The sequence below is a fragment of the Gymnodraco acuticeps genome, unplaced genomic scaffold (genome assembly GCF_902827175.1).
Source record: "Gymnodraco acuticeps unplaced genomic scaffold, fGymAcu1.1, whole genome shotgun sequence".
NCBI classification, from domain to species: Eukaryota; Metazoa; Chordata; class Actinopteri; order Perciformes; family Bathydraconidae; genus Gymnodraco; species Gymnodraco acuticeps.
In genome coordinates this window covers 304,860-328,578 of record NW_022990966.1, presented here as the reverse complement: position 1 = coordinate 328,578, position 23,719 = coordinate 304,860, and the positions used below count along the sequence as shown (strand labels likewise).

Genomic DNA, 23,719 nt, shown 5'->3' with positions numbered 1-23,719 from the left:
TACATCTCTAAAATGTCATATACCATTGGCACTATTTTTTTCGCCTTCAAGCATGCATTTGATTTATATTTACTGATAGATAACGTTATTCCAGCATGACTTACCAGTGAGCTTTTCGGTCACAGACAGAGGTCTAAATTATATTCCCTTCTACATGACATTTATCTACATCAAGCAAGTGCAAAGTGCAGTTTTTAAAGGCTGAATAACTTCAGTTTTAAACTTTACATTGAAAGGACGCTGGGTGAAGAAAGCCACTTGGGTGAGACTAAGAGTGCAGCTGTTTCTATGGTTTCTAATGCTGTTACATTATCACATGCTGTATGGAAACCATGTTACATAAGGAATTCAATTAAGGACATTCTTCTGCCGCATCTCGACCAAAACTGAGAGATCTCTTCTTTAGTTCAATTTGATACCTGACAACTCTCTCTCGGCAGTCCGGCAGCGAGCAGCATGAACAATATATCTGCTGCTGGAATGGACTTTTCAACCAAACCATTCCACCTCAACGCTTCAGAGCCTGTCCACACAAATAACCAGAGGAAACACACCCTGACATCAACCTGACAAACCTTTGGTGTTAGTGCACTCAACTGCTCGTACACAGACAAATACACATTGCAACCCAGTCATTTTACCTTTAAAAATGATATGCCTGGCCCTTTCCTTAATTAAAAAAATCTGTTTTTCCTCGCTTGAGGTAGTTCAGAACTTATTGATTCTGCTTTACACCAGGAACACAACACTCGTGTTTTTCATTAATTATTGCATCAATAACCCAAGAGCACAACTAAAAAGTCAAGTTGTTCAATACAGCACAGACTGGTTTTCTATCAGCCGTAAATGCATTATACTCTCCTGAGAAAAAAGTCATTTGTTTCTGTTTCATGCTATTCGTCACAGATGTCATCTTCTTTCCAAATAGTCCAGATCTCGGTCGTTGAATAAATCTCCAAAAGTGTTATAAATAATCGTAATTTCGCAGCGTTCTTGGTTTCTCCTTATAATAAAGCAGAGTAAATGAGGGATGGATGTGAGATATATGCATGCTAACCTGAATTATAGTGAAATATTGCTCCGCTCTCTTGCGTGACTTGGCACCAGATGCGTCGGGAAACTGCTTTAGCGCTATCTGCAGGACAGTCTGTCCTTTGTAGGAAGGGCAATGAGAAGGGGAAATTGATCACATCCTGTTTCTCTCCACTCACACTTCTTTACCCTTTATTTGATGTCTCTTCTTTTTTGTCTGTGTCACCATAACCGTGAGCTTTCATTTATTATCGCCTTGCCCGATTCACCCATCCATTGCCTTCAATCCTTTCCCTTCTTTAAATCGTACTCCCCGTGTCTCGTCGTGACTCTCCATCAGTGGAACCGTGTCCCCAATTCTCCTTCCAGCCCATAAATAGTGTTTGTGTGTTATGCATATGAATATCACGTCGTCTTGTTTCCCCTGCACTCAGCCTGGGATATCACTCAGGATTTATCCGTTGTTCCGCTCTGCTCTGCTTTATGGAGGCGGCTAGAACACAGAGGTCAATTCAGAAAGAGATCGAGTGGGAGAAAGAGGGAGAGAAATATGGAAGGGAAACAAGACTTCCCAACAAATGACAACTTCTTGTATTCATGATGGATGCTGCAGGATACAATCTGTCTGGACGGCGCCGCACATGCTATGTTTGGTGAGGAAACAGAGCTGTGGGTGTCATATCTGAGTGTGTGTAGGTGAAGTGTTTTGGTCCGTGTGTGTGTGTGTGTATGATTGTGTCCACAGCAATATATCCATGTAGTTTATGGCAGTTACAGGAGAGGTTTGTGTTCCTGCATTGTGCCTTGTGAATTTATATTTGTTCACAAGGGTTTCAGTTGAGGCAGAAAGCAGGTAGTGGAGATTATTTTTGGTGCATTACAAATTAAGATCCATAAATCTAGGAAGCGGATACAAGCGGCCGAGATGGGTTTTCTCCGCAGGGTGGCTGGTGTCTCCCTTAGGGATAAGGTGAGAAGTTCGGTCATCAGGGAGGGACTCGGAGTTGAGCCGCTCCTCCTTCGCGTCGAAAGGAGCCAGTTGAGGTGGTTCGGGCACCTAGTTAGGATGCCACCTGGGCGCCTCCCTAGGGAGGTGTTCCAGGCACGTCCAGCTGGCAAGAGACCAAGGGGTAGACCTAGGACCAGGTGGAGGGATTATATCTCTTCGCTGGCCTGGGAGCGCCTTGGGATCCCCCAGTCAGAGCTGGTTGATGTCGCCAGGGAAAAGAAAGTTTGGGGCTCTCTGCTGGAACTGCTACCCCCGCGACCCGACCACGGATAAGCGGAAGAAGATGGATGGATGGATGGAAATCTAGGAAGCAGTCCATAGGCTCCCAGTTTACTAACATGTAAAGCCTGTCTATTAATTCAGTTGGAGCAGAACATTTAACAAAAATAAAAGCACAAATTAATGTTAAACAACTAATTCATCAAAGAATATCCTATTTTCTATTTCCAGCTAAAGAAATTGGGGATGGTTTTCCAACATTTAAGCAAGTTTGTCCGTGTGCAATACATCTCTAAAATGTCATATACCATTGGCACTATGTTTTTCGCCTTCAAGCATGCATTTGATTTATATTTACTGATAGATAACGGTATTCCAGCATGACTTGCCAGTGAGCTTTTCGGCAAAAAGCAGGTAGTGAAGATTATTTTTGGTGCATTACAAATTAAGATCCATAAATCTAGGAATCATAACAAAAAGGATGCTATGTATAATCATCATATTTTCTTATTTGTCAAAGTAATCCAGTAAAATGGTTTCAGCGTCTCTATAGGTATATTGCGAACAGAAACGACTAAGAGCAAATTCTGACCCCATCGCATCATTATACTCACAGTTTACATCTACTGTTGGAACTGCCGTAAAAAATATCTACCAATTCAAAGTAAGGCGAGAAATATTGATTTAGAGTGAAAAACCATTAATACACACTTTTCTCCATTACTATACTTTCTTACATTTCAGTAGACAGAGGGTGTTTGTCTGCAGGGGGTCTATAGTGTCAGACTCTGAAACCCCCGCAGTTTAAATGATCTGTGGACGGCCATCAGTCAGCGGCACGCCGCAGAAGGTGGCAACGTGTCTCCTAGCAAAGCCAGCCCTTTATTTTTAATGGAGTACTATAATAGCTCGAGTAGACCTATAATAATATGTTATGCTTGCGCAAAAAAGTTAAACTTTGAGCAAAGTAATCTTTTAGAAAATCGGTGACCCATGGACACAGGCAAACACTTTGTTTGTCGCTGGAGCCTTTTTCACTTCAATTCTCTGCTTCTTGCTTTGGGTAAAAAAACTCCCTGGTGGCCTGCCTTGTGTGTTTAAATCATTACATTGTCGTAAAAGCCAGAACAAACAGCATGGTGATTATTTAATTTCACATCCAACGAGCTGGCAGAGAACCAAATGTGTGAAAATGGCTGCGTTTCTACACATGTACCTCATGTAAACGATGTATCGGTGTGCGTTGGTGTGTGAGTGCCACCGGTACACTGGTGTCTCCCTACAGCCTTTCCTCTGTGGGCAGGTGGTGTTGAAGCCCATCCAGATGGGCTCTAAATCATCCCTGTTTTCTTGCCAACTCCCAACATAAATATCCCAGAAGTAACACAGAAGTTACCTTGGGGTTTACCATCTTTCAATCCTGCTGTCTGCACATCGCTCGCCTCTCAAATGGCTTCATCTCTGACGGCTTCTCGCTCTGTCAAATTTTCTTTGTCACTTCCTGGTCCAATTTCACTTCTTTTATCTCTTTTATCTCTTAGCTTGCACACTTTACTATGCTGTCTCTCTCAGTTTAATCTTCCTATTTTAAACTTTTCTGAATCGCTCTCTCAGTCATTCTGTTGCCCTCCAAGTTCTTTATCTTGCTTACTCTTTATCCTTTGCTACTTTTTACTTTGCCTTACCCCTTTCTTGTTGTTTTCCCCACTTCCTTGACGTCACCCACGGGTGTTTGGCGAACCTGTCACCTTGGCACTCATTCAACCGTGTCTCTTAGCCATCTGTCAGCATCTGTTTAATCTCACATCAGCACATGTCTCTCTCACCTTCTCCCACCTGTCTCGCCTCCTGTCTGCCCGTCTTTCACCTGTGACCTGTGGGAGCTTCTATAGGGCCCTATATGCGTGTTGTCTCCAAGCCTGCCCTTATCACTAACGCCCACCTGGCCTAGATTTCTGGTGTTATGCCTCAGTTCCTACCTAAAGTACCACAATTACACACATATACACACACAACTACTGCCCAGTCAATAGCAGTAGTTTCTGTAATAGTAGAGTCTTTTTAAAAGTATTCCAAAGACAAAATTGGTCTTTTCATCAGTATGTTTGAAATAAGTTTGCTTATAGTCTTAGGTGCAGTGTGTGCAAGTACCACAAATAATGTATGTGTGTGTGTGCATTCACTTATCCGTATGGCTGTGTGCAGGTAGGTGTTTTGTCCAATCACAGATAGCAGGAAGTTATCACTCGCTAATCCTCTAATGAACTGGCAACGTTTAGATAAAACTGCCTCCGTCAGACTCCCCGGTGGGAAGCGAAGCACAAGGCCCCGGCTGCTCGTCATCCCTCATCTCCTACCATCTTCCATCATCCCTTCTCCCATTCCCACAGCCTTCAATCTATCCCATTTTTACTTCTCCCACGCCCGATTCATAACTCCAATTCTTCCTTGCTTTATTGCTCCTTCTCTATTTCCCCATATGTCTTACTTTCTTATTTCCTAGATCTTCTCCCATCGTTCCCTATAACTGTATACAATTCCTCCTTTCCTTCTCTATCCATTTTCCCACATTCTGTCAGATATCTTTCCGTTCTTTCTCGATACTGTTGGAATACTCCCATGTTTCCTTGATCTCTTCTTCCTTCGTCCCAAACACCCTATTCCCCCTTTCCTTCCTGATCCCTTCTTTTAGCATTCCCTACGAACTGATTCCTTCTTTCTTCCTTGATCCCTCATTCCCTGATCTCTACATACCTCTCTCAATCCCTCCATTAACTCTCTATAATGACAACCACGTCTCCCTCTCTCCCCTATACAGTACGTGCACATTACATTCTGCCTCAAACCACTGCTGAGATGCTGTATTTTTTTAAGTATAGAGAAATATTATACTGGTGTTGAGCTGCTGGAAACATTTTCTTCACCAGAGGCAAAAACACAAGCCAAACATTAGAACAGAAACTCAAACGCCATACTGAGCAGCTCAAAGAAGCCCACAGTCCTTTTGGTAATACACACTACGCTGATTCTGCTCTGCTCAATTCATCTGGCTCAGTCAAGACAGTGCTGAACTGTCATCAAAATACTAATAAAGAAAGCGCTCTGAGCTGTTTGCATTAAGTGGCCGGCTTGTCTCAAACTGTCAGTTTGCCTGAGGCTCCGGCTTGGCAGAAAGTTTTGTCCCTCTGATTCCACTGTGGTCGGGGCACAAATCCCCTCATCATCTCAAAGAAAACACTAAAGGCAGCATAGCCCCGTAAAGCCTCATTAGGCTTAATAACCTTTAGTGAGCACACAGTCCACACTGTGTGTGTGTGTGTGTGTGTGTGTGTGTGTGTGTGTGTGTGTGTGTGTGTGTGTGTGTGTGTGTGTGTGCGTGTGTGAGTGTGAGAGAGAGAGAGAGAGACATACATACATGCAGGTATAGATTGGTGTGGCTTGTGCATGTGTTTCTCTGGATACGTTCGTAGGTGTGTGTGTGTGTGTGTGTGTGTGTGTGTGTGTGTGTGTGTGTGTGTGTGTGTTCAGTGTGCGTGTCTTCGGAGAGCAGGGCTAGCTCAGAGCCACAATGCGTCTTATTCAGCAGGGTCCTTGGATTAAAATGTAATTTCATTCAAAGTCGCAAATTGGGTTTTTTACTGTACTAATCTTCATTTTACTAAGCAGAATGAGGTATGTCATTAAAAAGAAAAAGAAGTGACTTAATAAAAGAATGCAGGATGAATAGGTTGCAGAGGGGGAAGTAGAACGATAAAGGTTACGCCGCATCACTGAAAGAATCGTGACTAACACAACACATGAACGTATTTAAGTAGTGATTTGATTTTAGGGAAAAAGGTTGATGACAATTACATCTGCAATGTAGTCATTCAGCTAATGCCATGATTCAGAGGGACTTGAGAAATAAACTAAATAGTTTCACATCAAATAGAGACTAATATCAGAGTAACAAGTGCAAGGTGCCAATAGGAAGTAAACACATATGCCTTTGTATTGTATATGATCAAGGTCTGGTTAAAATCCAAATCAGGTAAGAACTAGACTCTGAAAAACATGAGTAGAAAGCTCTTCTCTTTTGAACTACAGAGAGAACATTTATGTGCATGGTATTTAGAATTTGAAATACAGCCCTGTGCATTATGCTTTATGGATACATTTGCAGACAAAATTAGTAAAATGTCAGTGAGTGAGCCGCAGGAACAAAGCCTCCACTAGAAATGACAAATAATGAATTCACACCATACCACCCCTCGCACCTAATCACATTCAGGAATCAGCAAAACCATTTTCTTCAGGCCTCTCTGCTAATACATTTCCGAAATAGAAGTGATCCACAATATCATTTTCTGTGATACTATCAGCGAATCGAAAATTGTTTGGTTAGACCCAATTGAAACAGGCATTGGAAACGTGCAGGGATTTCATACACGTCTTTTTCAATTAAGTCGGCAGGCAAACAATTTATTTCATTCCATAATGAATCCACAAACACATCCTAACATACTGGCAGAATACAAATGTTTAAACCCATATCATTCTTTTTGGGGGGTTACGAAATGTTATTTGTGATTATTTTTAATTAAACATCAAATACCCTCAATTGAATTCCTTATCCATGTTCCATGAGAAGACACTGATGAACTAATCACCTGAATGTCCATAATGGCCGTGATGGGAGTTAGAAAGCCATTTACTTTTTCCTTCCCCCTCCTTCCGCCTGTCCCCCTTTCCCTTCTCCCATTCCCCATCCTCCCTGCTATAGATGAACAGGAGAGATTTACAGTTAGGGGTCACACACTGGTTCTAATTAGCTTAAGTAGGTTGGGAGGAATAAGCACTTCCTTGCCGAGATGCATCACCAAGTCCCACAGCTCCTTCTGACTAAGCAAAGGGGGGGGCGCAGACGGACAACCAACCTCTGCCTCCGCCTGCCTTCCTGTCCCTCCGTCCGTCTGCGTCCTTTAGTGTCCCAAAATGTCCCAAAATGTCCCCAGTATTGCAAAGTAGGAATGCGATAATTCAAATTAATTAACTCGTCATAATCGGAACCCTTTATGAAGCAGTGGGTTTTTTGGGGGGAACTGAAAGGCAGTCTGGGAAACATCTAGCATCACAACCTCCAGGATGTCACACTCGCTGTAAGGCGTCCCCACTGATCGATGCTGCTCTGAGCTCATTTATTTGTTTTTGTCTTCTGATGAATCGGGACATAAGGGAGAAATTAGCTGACGGTAAAGAAAAATAACCCAGAGCCAAAGACTAATTCATTCTTGAAAGACTCGTCGCCACGTTCTTTGACCTTGAAGAACCTCCAATATAATCACACTCAACAAGTCCCCTTTTTATTTCTTCGTGGTTCCTGTGTATCAATGAAATATAAAGTTAGAAGGTATGCCTCCTGCTGCAGGTGTTTCTCTTCCTCTCTGTGTATCTACCTCTCTCTGATGTCTAGAGGGGGGAAACATTTACCTGAAAAAACATGGGCTCAGTTCCCAACACCCTGCAGAAAAATCTCCACAATTTCAGACACTCCAGGGAGGAATGCTCTCCAGAGACGAACAAAAAGACCTCCTTTATTTGGATCTGTGACGGATCCGGCACATTTTTGGCAGGAGCGTTTGTTTTGTCTCTGCATTTCTCCAGCCCTCCTCCCCCCTCTGAGGAGTGCTCCTCCCCAACTGATGCTAAAATGTAAATAGCATTTCTAATTAGAATGATATCTTCTGGTTGTGTGTTTCGCTATCAGCACAGAAACGTTTTCCGGTTTGTATACAGGGTAACAATTTGCTTTCCTGTTGACCCAGCCCACTCGTCTCTGCCCTCTCAGTTTGTTAGGAACCTGTCCCACCCCCTACCAGCCTCCTTTATGTCTTCCATGGCTCTCCGTCTATTGACATGCACCCTGGAGTGTGAGAAATGGAAATGCATTGCCTTCACTGGCAATTTACTGAAAATCATACGGTTTTAAGGCTGCAGGATATCATTTCTGTCTGTTTCAATTGTAATCAATTATTAACTCACTCAAATGTTAATAAATGCTGAAAAACGCCCCTGACTTGGGGAGGTCTTTAAATTGGAAATATCTAACAATAACAATTATATCTAAATGGGAAAGTGGTGCAAATCTTTAACTATCACACGATGGAAAAATTTAATGTTTTACTTAATATAGGAGTTGATAAATTAATTAACCAAGTAACAGTTTCAGCACTAAACGGTTTACCCAAGCAACCACATACACCAGGGGTATTCAACTACAATTCAACGAGGTCCAGTTAGAGAAAATCTCCCCATGCAAAGGTCCGGAACATCAAAATGTCTAACTTGCTTTATGAATTAGTGTGATATATATTGAAGTCGCCTGTAGCTTTATCAACGTCTGCATGTAATCAACAACTGACTGTCAATCAAATAAAGAAAGTACAATTCATAAACAACAATATGTATTGTCAATTAACATTGAACTATACAGATATACAGTAAATACTGTGGTTATGTATGTGTAATGTTCCTCTCGGGCTGCATTTAAAAATAAAATAGAGGAAATAAATAAAATAGCTTTTGAAAATATGTGCATCTTAAAAGTGCTTAATTTGAGATAAATAAAATAAAGTCTAGCAGCAGCTTGAATTTCCCTTTTTCTTTGTTAACCGTTTCACTTCATGACTTAACAGTTTCAGCCGATTATAGAACATATCAGTCTTTACACATCATAACAATTGAACAGTTTTAAAGTTTATCTTTCTTTCCCTCTTATATTGCAGTCCCTCACTCACTTTGTTTTATTCAGTGCGAGAATTGTGCTCAAGCTTGGCCTGCCAGGAGTTTAGATCTGTGCTGAAATGGTGTCAGGGCCATTCTCATACACACATGCAGGTGCTAATTGGTTAGCCTCGGTTAGCCTGCGCTGGAACGATATTTAGTTTGTATTTTGATCCTGGTGGACTGATCATATTGGGCTCTGAGACTGCTTTGAGCTCAGTTCTGACTTGAGAGGGAATCTCATAGTGGCGTTTTGGCACTTTTAATGAGCGCCACGGTCTCTGAACAAATGAGACACACTGGTTCTGTGCTCCCAGTGGGCAGGATGAACATGAATGAGTCCGTCCACTCAGGGTTAAAAGCTCTGTTCTCACTGTCCACTTTCCTCTTCTTGGAGAGCGCCATGTGTAATTATTTGTCTCTCCCTGTCTGCCGCTAACACGCCTGTTCACTCTCCTCTCCGCTTCTCTCCCTGTATCGCTAATTATTCTCTTCACTCACTTTCCTCTCCGCTTCTCTCTGCCGCTCTCGTCTCTTCTTCTGTGTTTCTCTCCCTGTATCGCTCACTCCTCTCTTTCGCCCCCTGTCGGCGGCGGTTAAAATAGAATCGCCCGTCAAATTTGAAATCCCCTATTAATGTATTGATTATAGGTCCGGGTCCGTATAGGTTGGCGTCTGGGACCGGATCTGGACCGCGGTCCGCCTGTTGCCGACCCCTGACATACACAGTTACAAGAACAGAAAGGAATCCTACTTGACTTTTAGTTCATGAAAGTGTCAATTTAAGTTTCTTACTCCTTTTATTATTAAGGTTCTGAAAGGCTGACCTTCCTGCACTTTTTTCTTACACATTATACTGAGTATGTAACATGTTTTAATCCTGAGTTTCTGTCCCTATATTTTATTCGTCTGCTACTCCTCATAGCAGCTGCCCTGCTTTCCCTCTACGGCTTACAAACAAACAGATGTTGCTGCTGCCTCACACCTGAACACGTCACCTTCTATGAAGCACGGAGGACTAGCCTGACACAGAAAAAAAACATCATGAATTTAATATTAGGCTGAAGAACATTTCTGTAGCATAAACAACAAACATTCAAAACACAACATCTGCTTGAAATGATTACTGACACAGAGGGACACAGAGGAAGAGAGTGATTGTGCCCTTTCTCTTTTGCCCACTGACTGCTTGGCACAGTTTTGAAGAACTGAAAGGCTTCCTCTCATTCCCCCCTCATCTCCCTTTCCTTCTGCTCTCTGTTGCTTATCTCCTTGCTTTGCCGACACATTCGTCAAGTGGTGTGACTTCTCATTCATGCAAGCTTTATTGAAATCGAATAAGAAATATATTGTTGACAAAGAGACGCGACAGGACAGAGATTTCAGACTTAAACTATGGATCGTTCCTCTCTCCTTCTCTCTCCTCGCTGTGTGTGTGTGTGTGTGTGTGTGTGTGTGTGTGTGTGTGTGTGTGTGTGTGTGTGTGTGTGTGTGTGTGTGTGTGTGAAAAAAGGTGGAGAAGAAATCAATGTCTCTGGCAGGTGTGTCCCCGAGTGTGTGTTAAGTCTTATACACTTGTGTTAAAGTAAAGTTGAAGTCCTCTTTATTTGTCCTTCTGTGGTGGTTGGCACTTTGTAAATATGTGTGTGTGTGTTTGAGTGTGTTTGTGTCAGGGGGATGCAGTTGGCTGCTCAGTTGGATAGAGGCGGATATGACTGGAGTTGGATTGACTGACTGGCAAGCAGCTCGACTGCCGCTGGAAATACTAACATGACACACACACACACACTTATTGCTTACTTACAAATGTTCTCACATCGAGCAACAAGCCAAAAAAATACATGACCATGCACAAATAGCACCAGCGGCAGCAGCGGGCCCCTCACCTCTCCCCAGCATCCATCTATCAGTCTCTCTGCTGTTTGAATGATTCACTCAGAGAGGTGCCACAACACAGCCGTCTTCAATCAAACATGCACACACTCACATGCAGGCACATGCACAAATACACACTCTTGCTCATATGGAGTCACATATACACAAGATGAGAGCTTTAAAAAAAAAAAGCATTTCAGTTTAAACCTCTGCTCCTGCGGGCTGGAGGGTTCAGTCCAATACTAAAGCAGAGCTATCAGATATTAAAGATGCATGTGAAGGGCCTGCAGGTCCACCAGCAGGGAGCTCAGACTTTACTGGGACAAGACATTTAGCGGCTCCACTTAGTCTGAGACACTAAATGGTCCTTTATTCTACTATTCCATTCGTCCTTATTGTATTTGTATTATTGCTAATTGTATTATTAAAATGAATCTCAAGAATAATGGATCGTATTATCCCTGTCCCAATTATCTTTCTTTACACTATTCCCTTGCCTTCAGCCTGACTTAAAATCGAGACCAGCTCAGCCACCAAAATCCTCGCCACAAGGCAGTGAGTCAGGCAAAGGTTCCTCTGATAAAAGTCCAAAGGAAAATATGTGTGGCCAGAGGTTGGTGCTTATTAGAGAGCAGAACGCAAGAAAACAATGATAAAAACCCAAATAACCTTCTGTTATGATGTTTTCTGTTCCTTTAAAAAATGACTGCTACAGGTGCAGCAGCCAGCAGAAACGCACACCATCCATCCATACCTTAGTCACAAGCGGCTCTGTGTCCTCCAGGATGGATATGAAAGGGATCTCCAGGAAAGAGGAGAGGAACTCCACCTGGATCAGCTCCTCTCTGGAGCGGGGGAAGGCGAGCACCGCGGACACCCCCCTGACCACCAAGTCCTGGCAGGCGCTGCGGGACAGCGACTCCGGGTCGCCTCCCGCGGGCGTGCGAGCCACCACCTCCAGGCTCAGGTTGTAGGGCAGCAGGGGGGGTGTCTGGGAGGGTGTCGTGGAGGAGTCTGCCCCTCCACCCTGGTGCCGGAGGCTAGCCAGGGCGCGGTTGAGCGCGTTTTGTATCCGTGCCGGCTGCCGGGTCGGCAAGAGCGCACCGAGGCGCACGGTGTGTCCGATCCGGGCGAGGATGTGACACGTCTGCGAGTGCGGGAAGCAGGACTCCGGGGAGGAAGAGACCGTGAATAAAAGAAGCAGCAGGAGCGGTCTGGCGGAGAGGAAAAGGAGAGGAAGTCTCCCGGGGGCGAGGCAGTAGGTCCAGAGTCCAGAGAGAGACACCATGCTGCAGCTCCGACACACAACACAGGAGGACTGGGCTCTGCTCGGCGGGAGATGGCATAGCTCCCTCTTTCTCCCGGCTCCACCGCTTTCCTCGGACTTGCTGGGTATTTTTCTGTGCCCCCTTTTTTATTTCTTGATGCGCGCTGTCGACGGTGATTAGTCGGCGTTTTGACGTTTCGGCTCTCACCTCTTCAAAGTTTTTTATGTCAACAGTAAAAGGCGCGCTGGTGGAGAGAGGAGAAATGAGCGCGCACAGCTTAGAGCGGTCGCCCCGCTTCTGTCAGTCTCTGCTGGAGGAAGGCACACCAGCTGTGAGAGGGTGTGTGTGTGTGTGTGTGTGTGTGTGTGTGTGTGTGTGTGTGTGTGTGTGTGTGTGTGTGTGTGTGTGTGTGTGTGTGTGTGTGTGTGTGTGTGTGTGTGTGTGTGTGTGTGTGTGTGTGTGTGTGTGTGTGTGTGTTCCTGCGCCTGCCGGCCAATAATCTAACCTCTCACGGAGCATGCCTCTTGTTGAATTTTAATGAAAATTCGTCGGGTAACATTTCCTTACGCTTTATTCAGGTCCCAGGGAGAATTCGCCCGTAATGTGTTCATTCATAAATTAAACTACAACCAATCACAGATTCCCCGTATTCATTTGATGAATCATTTTTTGTGATATAGACAATCCAATATCGAAATGAGTTTGCTCCCTTTGGTTCAGAGTTGACTTTACAGTAGTTTGTCTGCATTTCAGTGGAGAGTAGGCTATCTCTTAGCCATATCTCTATATCATTTTACTCATCCCTTACACTATATATAACAGGTTTTCTATAACACACACATTTAGAGCATAATAAGTTAACTAATCAGTTTCAAAAATATTATTTTCCAGAAAAAGAAGAGATAATTGGATGATGTTAAAACTGCTGGTCATTTGTTATGTGAGGTAATAGAACACTTTGAGCACCTTTGCAGATCACACTGTCCTTGCCAGGTTGGCCAACACAGAGATAATAGCTTGCTGAAATCTCAATTTTCCTCTGAGATTTATCCCCTCTTCCTTCTTGCCATCCAAGTAGAACATTATCCGTTGTGTAGCTACATCTTTTCAACACAATGGGCAGCGCCAATGCTATAAATGAGATATACTGCGCATGCTAATTTGCCTTCTTGCAAGGGACAGCACTCGGTCCTCTCTTCATTCATTCTGCACTCACTTCTCTTTCCTCTGATCTAATTTGTCATGTCCAGCAGAGATCTGGGCAGTGGTGTGTGGCTCCTGGGGACCCTGGCATTCTCTTTTTCTGATAATTCCTTGTTTTTCAGACTCTACTGATCCTTCAAATCGTCTTTCTATTTATGTTTTCCTTCCCCTGCTGTGCTTCTATTCATCACTCTCCACCGCTCCACGAAGCTGCAGGGCCATTTCAGAATGGGGTGTGACTTGAAAAGGTTTCTCTGACCTGCAGATAAAGGTACCACTGCCTCTATCTTCCACACACACACACACACACACACACACACACACACACACACACACACACACACACACACACACACACACACACACACACACACGCTGAGGATCAACAAGTCATTTCACAGCCTACTGGGTGACCCGTGTGATGCCGCTGCGGTTTCCCAACAAATCTGATCCAGTTGGGCACAAAGTGTTTACCTACCTTCCCTATCACTACCTTCTCCTCATGCTCCACTTGCTCCACATAGAGAAAAGATGAAAACCAACACCGTGGGCTTTGTTCTGCTGCAGAAACCAGAAACATTAAACTTGCATGGCTCTTTCCACACTCTCCCTGAGGTACCTGTTGAAGCTGGGCATGTATAGTATACAATCTAAGAGCTTCCAAAGCTATTCCTCTCTGTATCCATGTTGCAAAATGGGATGATTATTGGGGCAAGTCGAGTTCATTGCATGTGGCTTGCAAATCATGTGAAAGTCGCTGAATGTGCCAAGCTAAAAATGCTATCTTCGATGATCAATAAGTCAAATTGTATCCGCTAACACCAGCTATTACCCATAATCTAATGCTACTAGACTTAGACATACTTTATTGTCATTTCAACAAGACACAGAGTGTACTATTACAACGAAATTTCGTTGTACTGGCTTACAGGAACAGGACAATATAAAAACTTGCTAAAATATAGTATATATATACATATACTATATACATATATGTACTAGATAGTTCTCTTCCTACTTTTTATCATATTTGGTGTCACTTTACATTATTATATGCATCTACCGTGTTATGTCACGTTGATTTAAAAAAGAAAATCAGGAGCTCAGATATCTTAGTTTGCTGTAATGTTGTAAAAGGGATGATTACAGTATTTGTTAAGCTGAATATAGTGTCACTTTAACTGCGATACATCCAACTAAAGCACTTAAAGAACATAATAACGCACATGGCAGTAAGCAAAAACAATAAGGATATAAACATTACTTGAAAAAGACAATAAATCAACTCTTATTGCGATAATGCAGAATGTTTCTTACAGGAAAACCTAAATACAAATCTCAAAATAAAGTAGTGAAGAATAAATTGAACTTTATCAATATACCGCTCTTAAAAACGTATATTTGGTGATCAAATTGAAATATTTACATTATTGTGTCATGTTGTTTGGTGCCTTATACCACATTAACTCTGCCTTTTCTCAAAAACGGTTTATTTTACTCTTGAAATGAGAAATCAATTAAAGCAATGAGGAGTGTCTTTGTGAATTATAAAATATATAGACATCCTTACTCATAATTAGTCCCAGAAGCAAGAGGCCTCCTTTCTGTGGTTCATTGGACCCCGACCACTGAGTATGCTTAAGGATAATAGCACTGTGAAGACAACGACTCATATTTATTTTCAAGAAAATAGATCCTTCACTAACAGTTCTTAAGAATAAGTGTTTTTCTTAAAAGCCACTTATGCTGTTTGAACAATGATTCTGACATTTACCAATGTGTTGTTACTTTATGGATTTGCTCTTAGAAACAACATCACACACTAAAGCATACTCGCTGATGTGTTCGAGCAAAAATAATGGGTTATTTAATTAGCTTCAATTTTACAGTTGTGTTTTATAGGATGTAAATTGAAAACATATCATTGATATTTTTTTTCAGAATAATTTGGATTACTTTACAGAGCATTATGGTCTTTTGAATAAATAAACACTACAATGACACTTCAATTTTCATCAATTATGTAAACTGAGAATGCCATCCAATAATGAGTGGTTGATGAAGCTATTTAGGTCTTAAGAGTGCACTTAAGACCTTCCTTTTTGATCATGCTTATAGTTAGGGCTGATTAGATTCAGCCCCTAGTTTTGCTGCTAAGGCTTAGTCTGTCGGGGGACACCTTACTTCTTCCTTCTCTCTGTCTGTACCTGTGTACTCTCATGTTCCGATTAACCCAGCTTCCCCACATTTCTTTCTTTTTGGTGTCTATATACGCCGGGATCCGGAGTCATGGCTGATCCTGCTGCTGTGGTCCTGAGTCCTGGATCGGGAGCCCTGGATCTTGAGTCGTGGCTGTGCCTGTTGCTGTGTTCCTGGATCATGAGTCCTGGATGGATATTAGAATGCAGCTAGTTCAGAATGCAGCTGCACGTCTTCTCACTGGCCATAAAAAGCGCGACCATATCACACCTATTCTGGCTTCATTGCACTGGCTTCCAGTTCGGTTCAGAATAGATTTTAAACTCCTTTTATTTGTTTTTAAAGCCCTAAATGGGCTGGCTCCTGCCTATATAGCCGAACTCCTCCATCGCTACACCCCAGGCAGAGCCTTAAGGTCAGCTGATCAGCTGTTGTTGATAGTGCCTAAGACCAGGCTTAAAACCCGAGGGCATCGAGCCTTCGCAGCGGCTGGCCCTAGGCTCTGGAATACTTTGCCCCTACATGTGAGGTCGGCCCAGACCCTGGGGGTTTTAAAATCAACACTTAAAACTCACTTTTTCTCTTTGGCTTTTCTTTAATTATCTATTTATTCATTTATTTATTTAGTTATTTATTTATTCATTTAGTTCTTTATTTTAATATTTATAACATAACATAGGATTTCATAAAGTATTTTAAAAATAGTTTATACATTATTCGAATATAGGAATAGTAGATAGGATTACTTAAAATATAGTACCTTATATTTCATCTTTCTTCCCTTTACCCTTGTGGTTTATTCTTAAAAACCCTTACCCTTACCCACCCCCCATTTTCCCTCTGCTGGTCTATGGCCTTGTAGAGGGTAACGGGGTACAGAGTCGCTTAGATAAGCGGGGGAGTGCATCTGACGAAGAGATAGGTTGTTGTGCTCCCTATCTCTGTTTCTTATCCTATATCTAATAGAACTGCTCGGGTCTTGATAGATTGAGTGGGGAAGTTCATGAGATCTTTCTAGAGGGTTATCAAGAATAACTTTTATCCAATGACCTTTTCCCTCTCTGTCTGTGTCTGTGTATTCTCTTGTTCCGATTAACCCAGCCAAATCTTTTTTCTTGTTTTGTATCTATATCTATATCTATATATATTGTATCTATATCTCCGGGATCCGGAGTCGAGGCTGATCCTCTTGCTGTAGTCCTGTGTCTTGGATCCTCTATCCTGAGTTCTGGATTAAGTCGTGGACTTCGGGTCGTGGCTGAACCTGCCTCTGCGGTCCTGCCTTGGGGCTCGTCATGCTGCTTCCCTGATGGCTTCCACAGGATTGTAGCTGACATCCTCGTGGATTCATCTTCTTATTACAGACACATGCATTTCCTAACATTCGGTCTATATGCTGTAAAATGTATTATTTCTTCGATTTACACACGGCATCTATTGCACGTCTGTCCGTCCTGAGAGAGGGATCCCTCCTCTGTTGCTCTCCCTGAGGTTTCTCCCATGTTCCTTTTAAACTGTGGGTTTTCTCTGGAAGTTTTTCCTTGTACGATGTGAGGGTCTAAGGATAGAGGGTCTAAGGATAGAGGGTGTCGTTTTTCTCATACTGATATTCTGAACAATCTGTGCTGTTGTATTTGCTGTAAAGTGTCTCTACTATAGGCTATTTTTATTATATGTACAGCACTTTGGCTCGACCAAAAATCGTTTATAAATGTGCTATATAAATAAAACTTGATTTGATTTGATATCCTCGTGGATTCATCTTATTATTATACACCCATGCATTTCCAAACATTTGGTCTACCTATGTTGCAAATGTATCATCTTTTCGATTTACACACGGCGTCTATTGCACGTCTGTCCGTCCTGGGAGAGGGATCCCTCCTCTGTTGCTCTCCCTGAGGTTTCTCCCATGTTCCCTTTAAACTGTGGGTTTTCTCAGGAAGTGTTTCCTTGTACGATGTGAGGGTCTAAGGACAGAGGGTGTCGTATTGTCATACAGATATTCTGTACAAACTGTGAAGTCCACTGAGACAAATGTAACATTTGTGATATTGGGCTATATAAATAAACATTGATTGATTGATTTATTGTCCTACGATGCTGCTAAATATGAAGCTTGTTTAGTGTTCACTTCCTTCACAACATATATTTAGACTTTACCCTGTTTAGACTTTAGTTTAGACATTTTTGACAATTCTCTCAAAATTATTTTCAATTTCTGTTTGTGCACACGACCCTGAAATCTCATGCCTTTTTATTCATATTGGGGGCATTTGCTTGCTAATAGGATCAACTTATAGGCACATTTAATTAATAAGGACAATGGGATTCACCCTTATAAAACCACAAGTTCATTTACTTGCTGATACAATTAACTGGGGGCAATTGTTATTCAGGACAATTGGATTCACACTCAATTGTCTACTTTTACCTTTCATAAGTTTATGCATGCTTCTTAATTAATGCTAAGCTATCTTTGGGCTTTTTTCTTGCTGTAACAAATGTACATTTCCTCCTCTGTGGGACAAATAAAAGTATTCTGATTCTGATTCATAAGACCATTGTGTGGTTTAGGAACACTTAATGTATCTGAGGTACACTTTCTCAGGAACAGATTAAAGAAAATACTGTTGCAATGAGGCCCAATTCTTCTTAATTGGGGCCCCTTCAAGCAGATGCAACTAACATCTACGTGTGAGTCTAAGTATGTTATTACTCAAAAACAGGCAAAGAATAAAGCTTACAGTCTACAGAAAGTACTCTAAATGAAATCCACCAGGAGAGTGAATAAAATAAACTGTGAAATGAATGATATGCATTGTTAAGTATAGACACTAAAAGCTCTATAGGCTGTTAAATGGCTGCATGACGAATTGAAGCACTGGGAGCATTGGGAATAGATGTTTTTCGGTAGTAGGCAAAAACAGCACTGAAAAAAATGGTAGACCCAGATGTAATTTTATTTTTGTGCAAGGTGACTTGTTCCCACTTGTTGCTTTGTTGCATATGAAGCCGTGCTCAGGAACAGTTCCACAATTACATTGCAGCAGCACAATATATTCCGGGAGCAGAATGCTAATTTAGATTCTCTCGTGTGATTGCAGAGTCCCCCCGGTGCCCATCTCTGCAGAGCGAGAGCGATGACTGGGACATGTCCTTAGTTTGTCCCCAAAGGTTGTATACAGGTGTCCCACATGCACACTATCTGTATTACTGTATCCTCTTAACAGCTTCGCCCCCATGGGAGTATTTGTTTTGATTATGTACAATGTAAGGGATTAATATGGAGAATAGGATTAAGCCGGCATCAGAAACCCAATTAAAGTAGCCCTTCATCTTTGCTAGCGGGGCAAGTCTCCATTTCACTGCGTGAGATCCCTCCTCCTGTTCCCTCATCACCTCCTGCCCTCAGTTAGTTCCACTTCTCTCGATACCTGCTCTCTCTCTTCGCATTTTAAATCTGCACACATCCTCTCTTCGTCCGTTCCCATTTCCGTTTATCTCCCTAGCTCCACCCATTTGGTCCTGCTTTCACCTTTATCCCTTCTTCCTTTGATCTTTTTTAACCCAACACATTTTGTGGCTCTTTGAGGAAGACAGCACATTTGCTTTTCACCCCAAAACATACATCCCACACCATTAAACCACATCAGTGATTAATTCCTGAGCCGAAACTGCAATTACACTCGCAGAAGACTGCTGGAGAACATAGTGGTTCAGCTGAGGGGTGAGCCAACAACAACTGCCAATTTGAGGAAGGTTGAGCGCTCCTCTGTATGGGGGAATAGTCTGTGTCTCTGCGTGCGTGTGTGCGTGTGCGTGTGCGTGTGTGTGTGTGTGTGTGTGTGTGTGTGTGTGTGTGTGTGTGTGTGTGTGTGTGTGCGTGTGTGTAAATGCAATCCTAAATAATCTGGCAGTACAAATCCAGGTAACACAGAGGCTGTCGAAATGCCAGGGAGCTGTGCGATAGTATTCCTGGCACAGCACCGAAGGCACTAATATCACCTTTTAGCACAATGCTCACTAACAAGAGGCAAGGCAGAGAGATGGGAAGGAGAGAAGATAAAAGAGCAGAGATGGGAATGTTCTTTAGAGAAGGTACACAAGTGTAGAGAAGATTTGGTGTTGGCGTGTGTCTTTGGAGTTGAAACAAATTAACAACATGAGTTCATTCCAGCAGTTCCTTTCACCCTCTGCTCCCCCTGATGTACAAAGACACTGGTCTTTGGAGAGAGACTTATCTGGGAGCAACAGCAGCACCCTGCATCTCTGTGTGTGTGTGTGTGTGTGTGTGTGTGTGTGTGTGTGTGTGTGTGTGTGTGTGTGTGTGTGTGTGTGTGTGTGTGTGTGTGTGTGTGTGTGTGTGTGTGTGTGTGTGTGTGTGTGTGTGTGTGTGTGTGTGTGTGTGTGTGTGTGTGTGTGTGTGTGTGTGTGTGTGTGTGTGTGTGTGTGTGTGTGTGTGTTATGTGTGTGTCTGTGTATGGCAAAGTGCAGGCATTGTGATGGGCTTTTGTATGTGTGTGTGTTCCATTTTTCTGCCAAGGTGTCCTTTTGTTTTCCAGCCATTGCTCATGTAGCACTCAGGTGGTGCCATCTTTCATTATTGTGGATTGTAGTAGGCTGTTTAATGTTGTGTTTGGGTCTCCCGTGACCCGTTCCAAGTTAAAATGATATAATAACTACGCTCTAGTTTTTGTATCGGAACAAGGCTTCATGATATCCTCCACAACAGCTATATAAACACTACAAAACTGATTTTGACCATGTTTGCCAAGTCTGAAGGTCTCTAAAAAAAAAGTGTAGAATTTGGTGTTGGGGTCTGGGGAGACCCAGCAGAATTGTTGTGGGTGAATCGAGGTCAAATTTGGACCAATCAAGATTCATCTTTGACTGTAGACTCCCCTCCCCCGCCCCCTTCATCCATTGTAACAATAATTGTTCGCAACATGCACCTGGTCTCCCCTCCCTCTGCCCCCCCTCCCCCCACGGGAACTCCACCTTTCTCAAAGAATACTTGAACCTGAACACACACATGCACGTGTGCAATATGTGGTGCAATGTGTTTTGGGGCCATAACGTTAAATTACAACAGGATTGTACGGTTATGAATGCATTATAAGTTAGTTATGATGTAGTTAAAACAATATTGGATGATAGTAATTTTTTGTGTGTTTTGGACTGAGATAAATCATGGGTCAAAATTGACCCGCGAACACCATGAACGGTAACAGCTTTTGAACACAACACAAGGGTTAAAGACACTCACATTGTAGTGATACCAAATATTTTGTAGATGTTTAATCACTTCTTTCCTGTGGAGTCAGCAAAAAAATATGTATTTATGCACGTCATTTCAACATCTGGGTCGCTTGGTTTCACTTGGTATAGTCCAAAAATATCCCAACTATACCAACTATTGAATGGATTGTATTCCAATTAAAATGTTGTATAGATATAATTGTTGCTTTAAAGTATGTTTACGTTTTCATCTAGTAACAACATTATGCAAAAATGTGAGTTAACCAACTGTTTATATATCAAATATTGGCAAAATGAATTGTATCTCTTTTGCATCAGCCGTATGTTTCGTTAAGTGCTAATTAGCATATTTTAGCCAGGTAACACTAAAACGGTAATCACGCTGATGTTGACATTCAGCTCATGCCACAGCTTCAATGAGAGCTTAGGATGTCTACTGTAGAGCAACAGCAACACGGGTTTAAATTAATGAACTTAATTAGATGTTCTCATTACACTGGAAGGATAGAAAAGCTTTTAAAAACACAGCTAAACCAAGAGACACACTAAACCTCTCTTCTAACGATCATAACAAAGAAATGCTCTTAAGCAGTGAATTATTTCACACAAAAAGCTGTAAAGTACTGACTATAACAATGAAATATTCAGAAGAGGTTGCCTTTTAGTGTTTATATTAATATAATTATGTCTTTTTTAAATTGAGTGTGAATGTTTTATTTTTGTTGAGAATTGTACAACACGTAGTTACACTGTTTACTTTCTGATCAGTACTTGTTTGCAGTGGAGTAGTGTGGCTGCTCAGCAAATTGAGTTAAGTTAGAAAAAGCCCTTGGACCCCTTAGACACGAAGCAAAAGAAAACACAAAGTAGCTCCAAACAAAGAACTGCAGCACATATAAATACCACTGCGGAAACCAAGAAATATAAACCAGAAATAAACAGATATGTCAGTTAAACATATGTCTCTGTTTTCACATCATCCCTAAACCAGTCTGATAACTCTGGCACCAATTGTTCATAACAAAAGTATCATCAACAACATCTCATTAGCATTTAGCCTGGAGTAAAAAGAAAAATCCTCGAGTACTCCTGTGACCACACAAGTTGTTCCGATTTCATAATTGAATTCACAAAGCCATTAACACCCAGACTGTCAAGGTAAGCTTTGGGAGGAATACATTGTTGTTGTTGTTGTTGTTCATGAATAAAGAGAAGAAGGGAGAGATGACTGATGGCGGGATAGTAGTAGATTCAGTCAAGGACCATCTGTGGTGGAGCGCTGCGCTGATTAGCCAAAATACTATCCAAACATGCTGTGGGCAAAACCAGCTCCGAGAGCAACATCCCCACATGTTCCCCTCAGTGCGCCAGTGTGCGTCTTCAACAGAGACAAACACACTAACCGAGCATCTGTATGCAAGAGATAAAGACGGATAGGATGGTTTTTTTCTGTCAGCGTATGCATACAAATGTGTGTGTACGCTCAATCACCTCCCTAAGAGACATTGTGGGGTTGTGAAGGTGACTGGGATGAAGCATTAATCAGGACCTCTGGAAATGTTTCAGTGCATATACAGTATGTGCATGAAAGACAGAAAATACAGTCAAAACCCAAGGGAGTATGTAATTGCGTAGTTGCATTCCTAGACATGACTGATTAATATGTACATAGTGCAACACATTCTCTGTGACTGTGTCCATAAACACACTTTTTAGTTTTTTTAAGCTCTGCCGTGTGAATTACACTGATCTTGTCGTAAAAAAACACAATCTCCATCCAGAGGATTAAAAAGGCCTAATTTGCCTGCAGTTTTGTTTCCTCCGAGGGTCTCAATTGACATTCAGAGAGAAAGGACTCAGCCCTAATTAGATTGGCTCACACATTCCTTGATTTAACCAATCAATGGCCCGCTAATGGACTGTCAGTCACACAACAAGGCCTGGGACAGGTCAGGGTCGCTAGAGGAATGCCTTAATCTCTCAGCAGAATGGGACAAAATAGGATAGCAGTCCGGCCAATGGGGGCAATTATAGAAAATGATGAGGTCCAATAGTAGGACACGGCGCGTAATGAGCAGCCGGATGGTGAGGGGGTTTTTAATCATTTAAACTTTCCCAAGGTGGAAGTTTGGGCATGCCTGCAGCTGCTTTGCTGTGTTTCTCCCCCGTTATGCCCTTTATTTAGTCTTTAAGTGTAGCTTTGTGTTCAGAATCAGGCTCAGACTAATTACAAGCTGGGCTAATTATTGGCAACAATGAAAGACGCACGTCTTCTCCTGACATCAGCAGATTCTCTCTGTGTTTTATCTCAGACTATAATGCACGAACTGTAACACCTGTCGCTGGTGTTTAGCAAAAGACAGAAAACAGACAGATGCCGTTTGTAGTCGGTCTGCTACTGAGCAGCTTGCTGTGGTTTGTTCTGTCATTTTCACAGAAGAAAGAAATGATGTGGGTCAGACAAACAGATTGAGATGCAGATCCATGAATCCAAAATAAAATAGTTGTGTAATCTGCAGAGAAAAGCTTCTTGTCAAAGTTTAAGACACGCTTTGTGTCATCAGTCATTTGACACAGTGATTGTTGGGTCGTAAAACTGACATCAAGGATGTTGACATTTATTGTATTCCTCCTTACTTTGTCACAAACTCGATTTGACTGCCTACTGAACATTCCCATGGCGACAACAGTCTTTGACAATTGCACACCACTGCATTATGAAAGACCTGGCTCAGAAATAAACGTTTTATTTAATCAAGACATTGCTGCTGGGGATTTAAATGAAAGCAACTGAATGGTTTACTCACCCACAAATGCAACAAGACAAAGGCGGCTGTCACAATAGTAACTTTGCATATAATCAAAGGACAATTCAGTTGTGATTTTGAAG

General features: G+C 42.2%; 1 protein-coding gene across 2 annotated transcripts in view; it reads right to left on the bottom strand.

Annotated features, from left to right (window-relative positions):
- The window catches only part of LOC117558923 (glutamate receptor ionotropic, NMDA 3B-like), an 86,733-nt gene extending 74,246 nt beyond the window's left edge, over positions 1-12,487 (bottom strand). For both annotated transcript variants that reach the window (XM_034235477.1, XM_034235478.1), the window contains exon 1: positions 11,652-12,487. In XM_034235477.1, coding sequence (XP_034091368.1) covers positions 11,652-12,185 — 534 coding nt within the window. In that variant the 5' untranslated portion in view covers positions 12,186-12,487. The remainder of the gene's footprint in view (positions 1-11,651) is intronic.
- Positions 12,488-23,719: the final 11,232 nt, after the last annotated feature.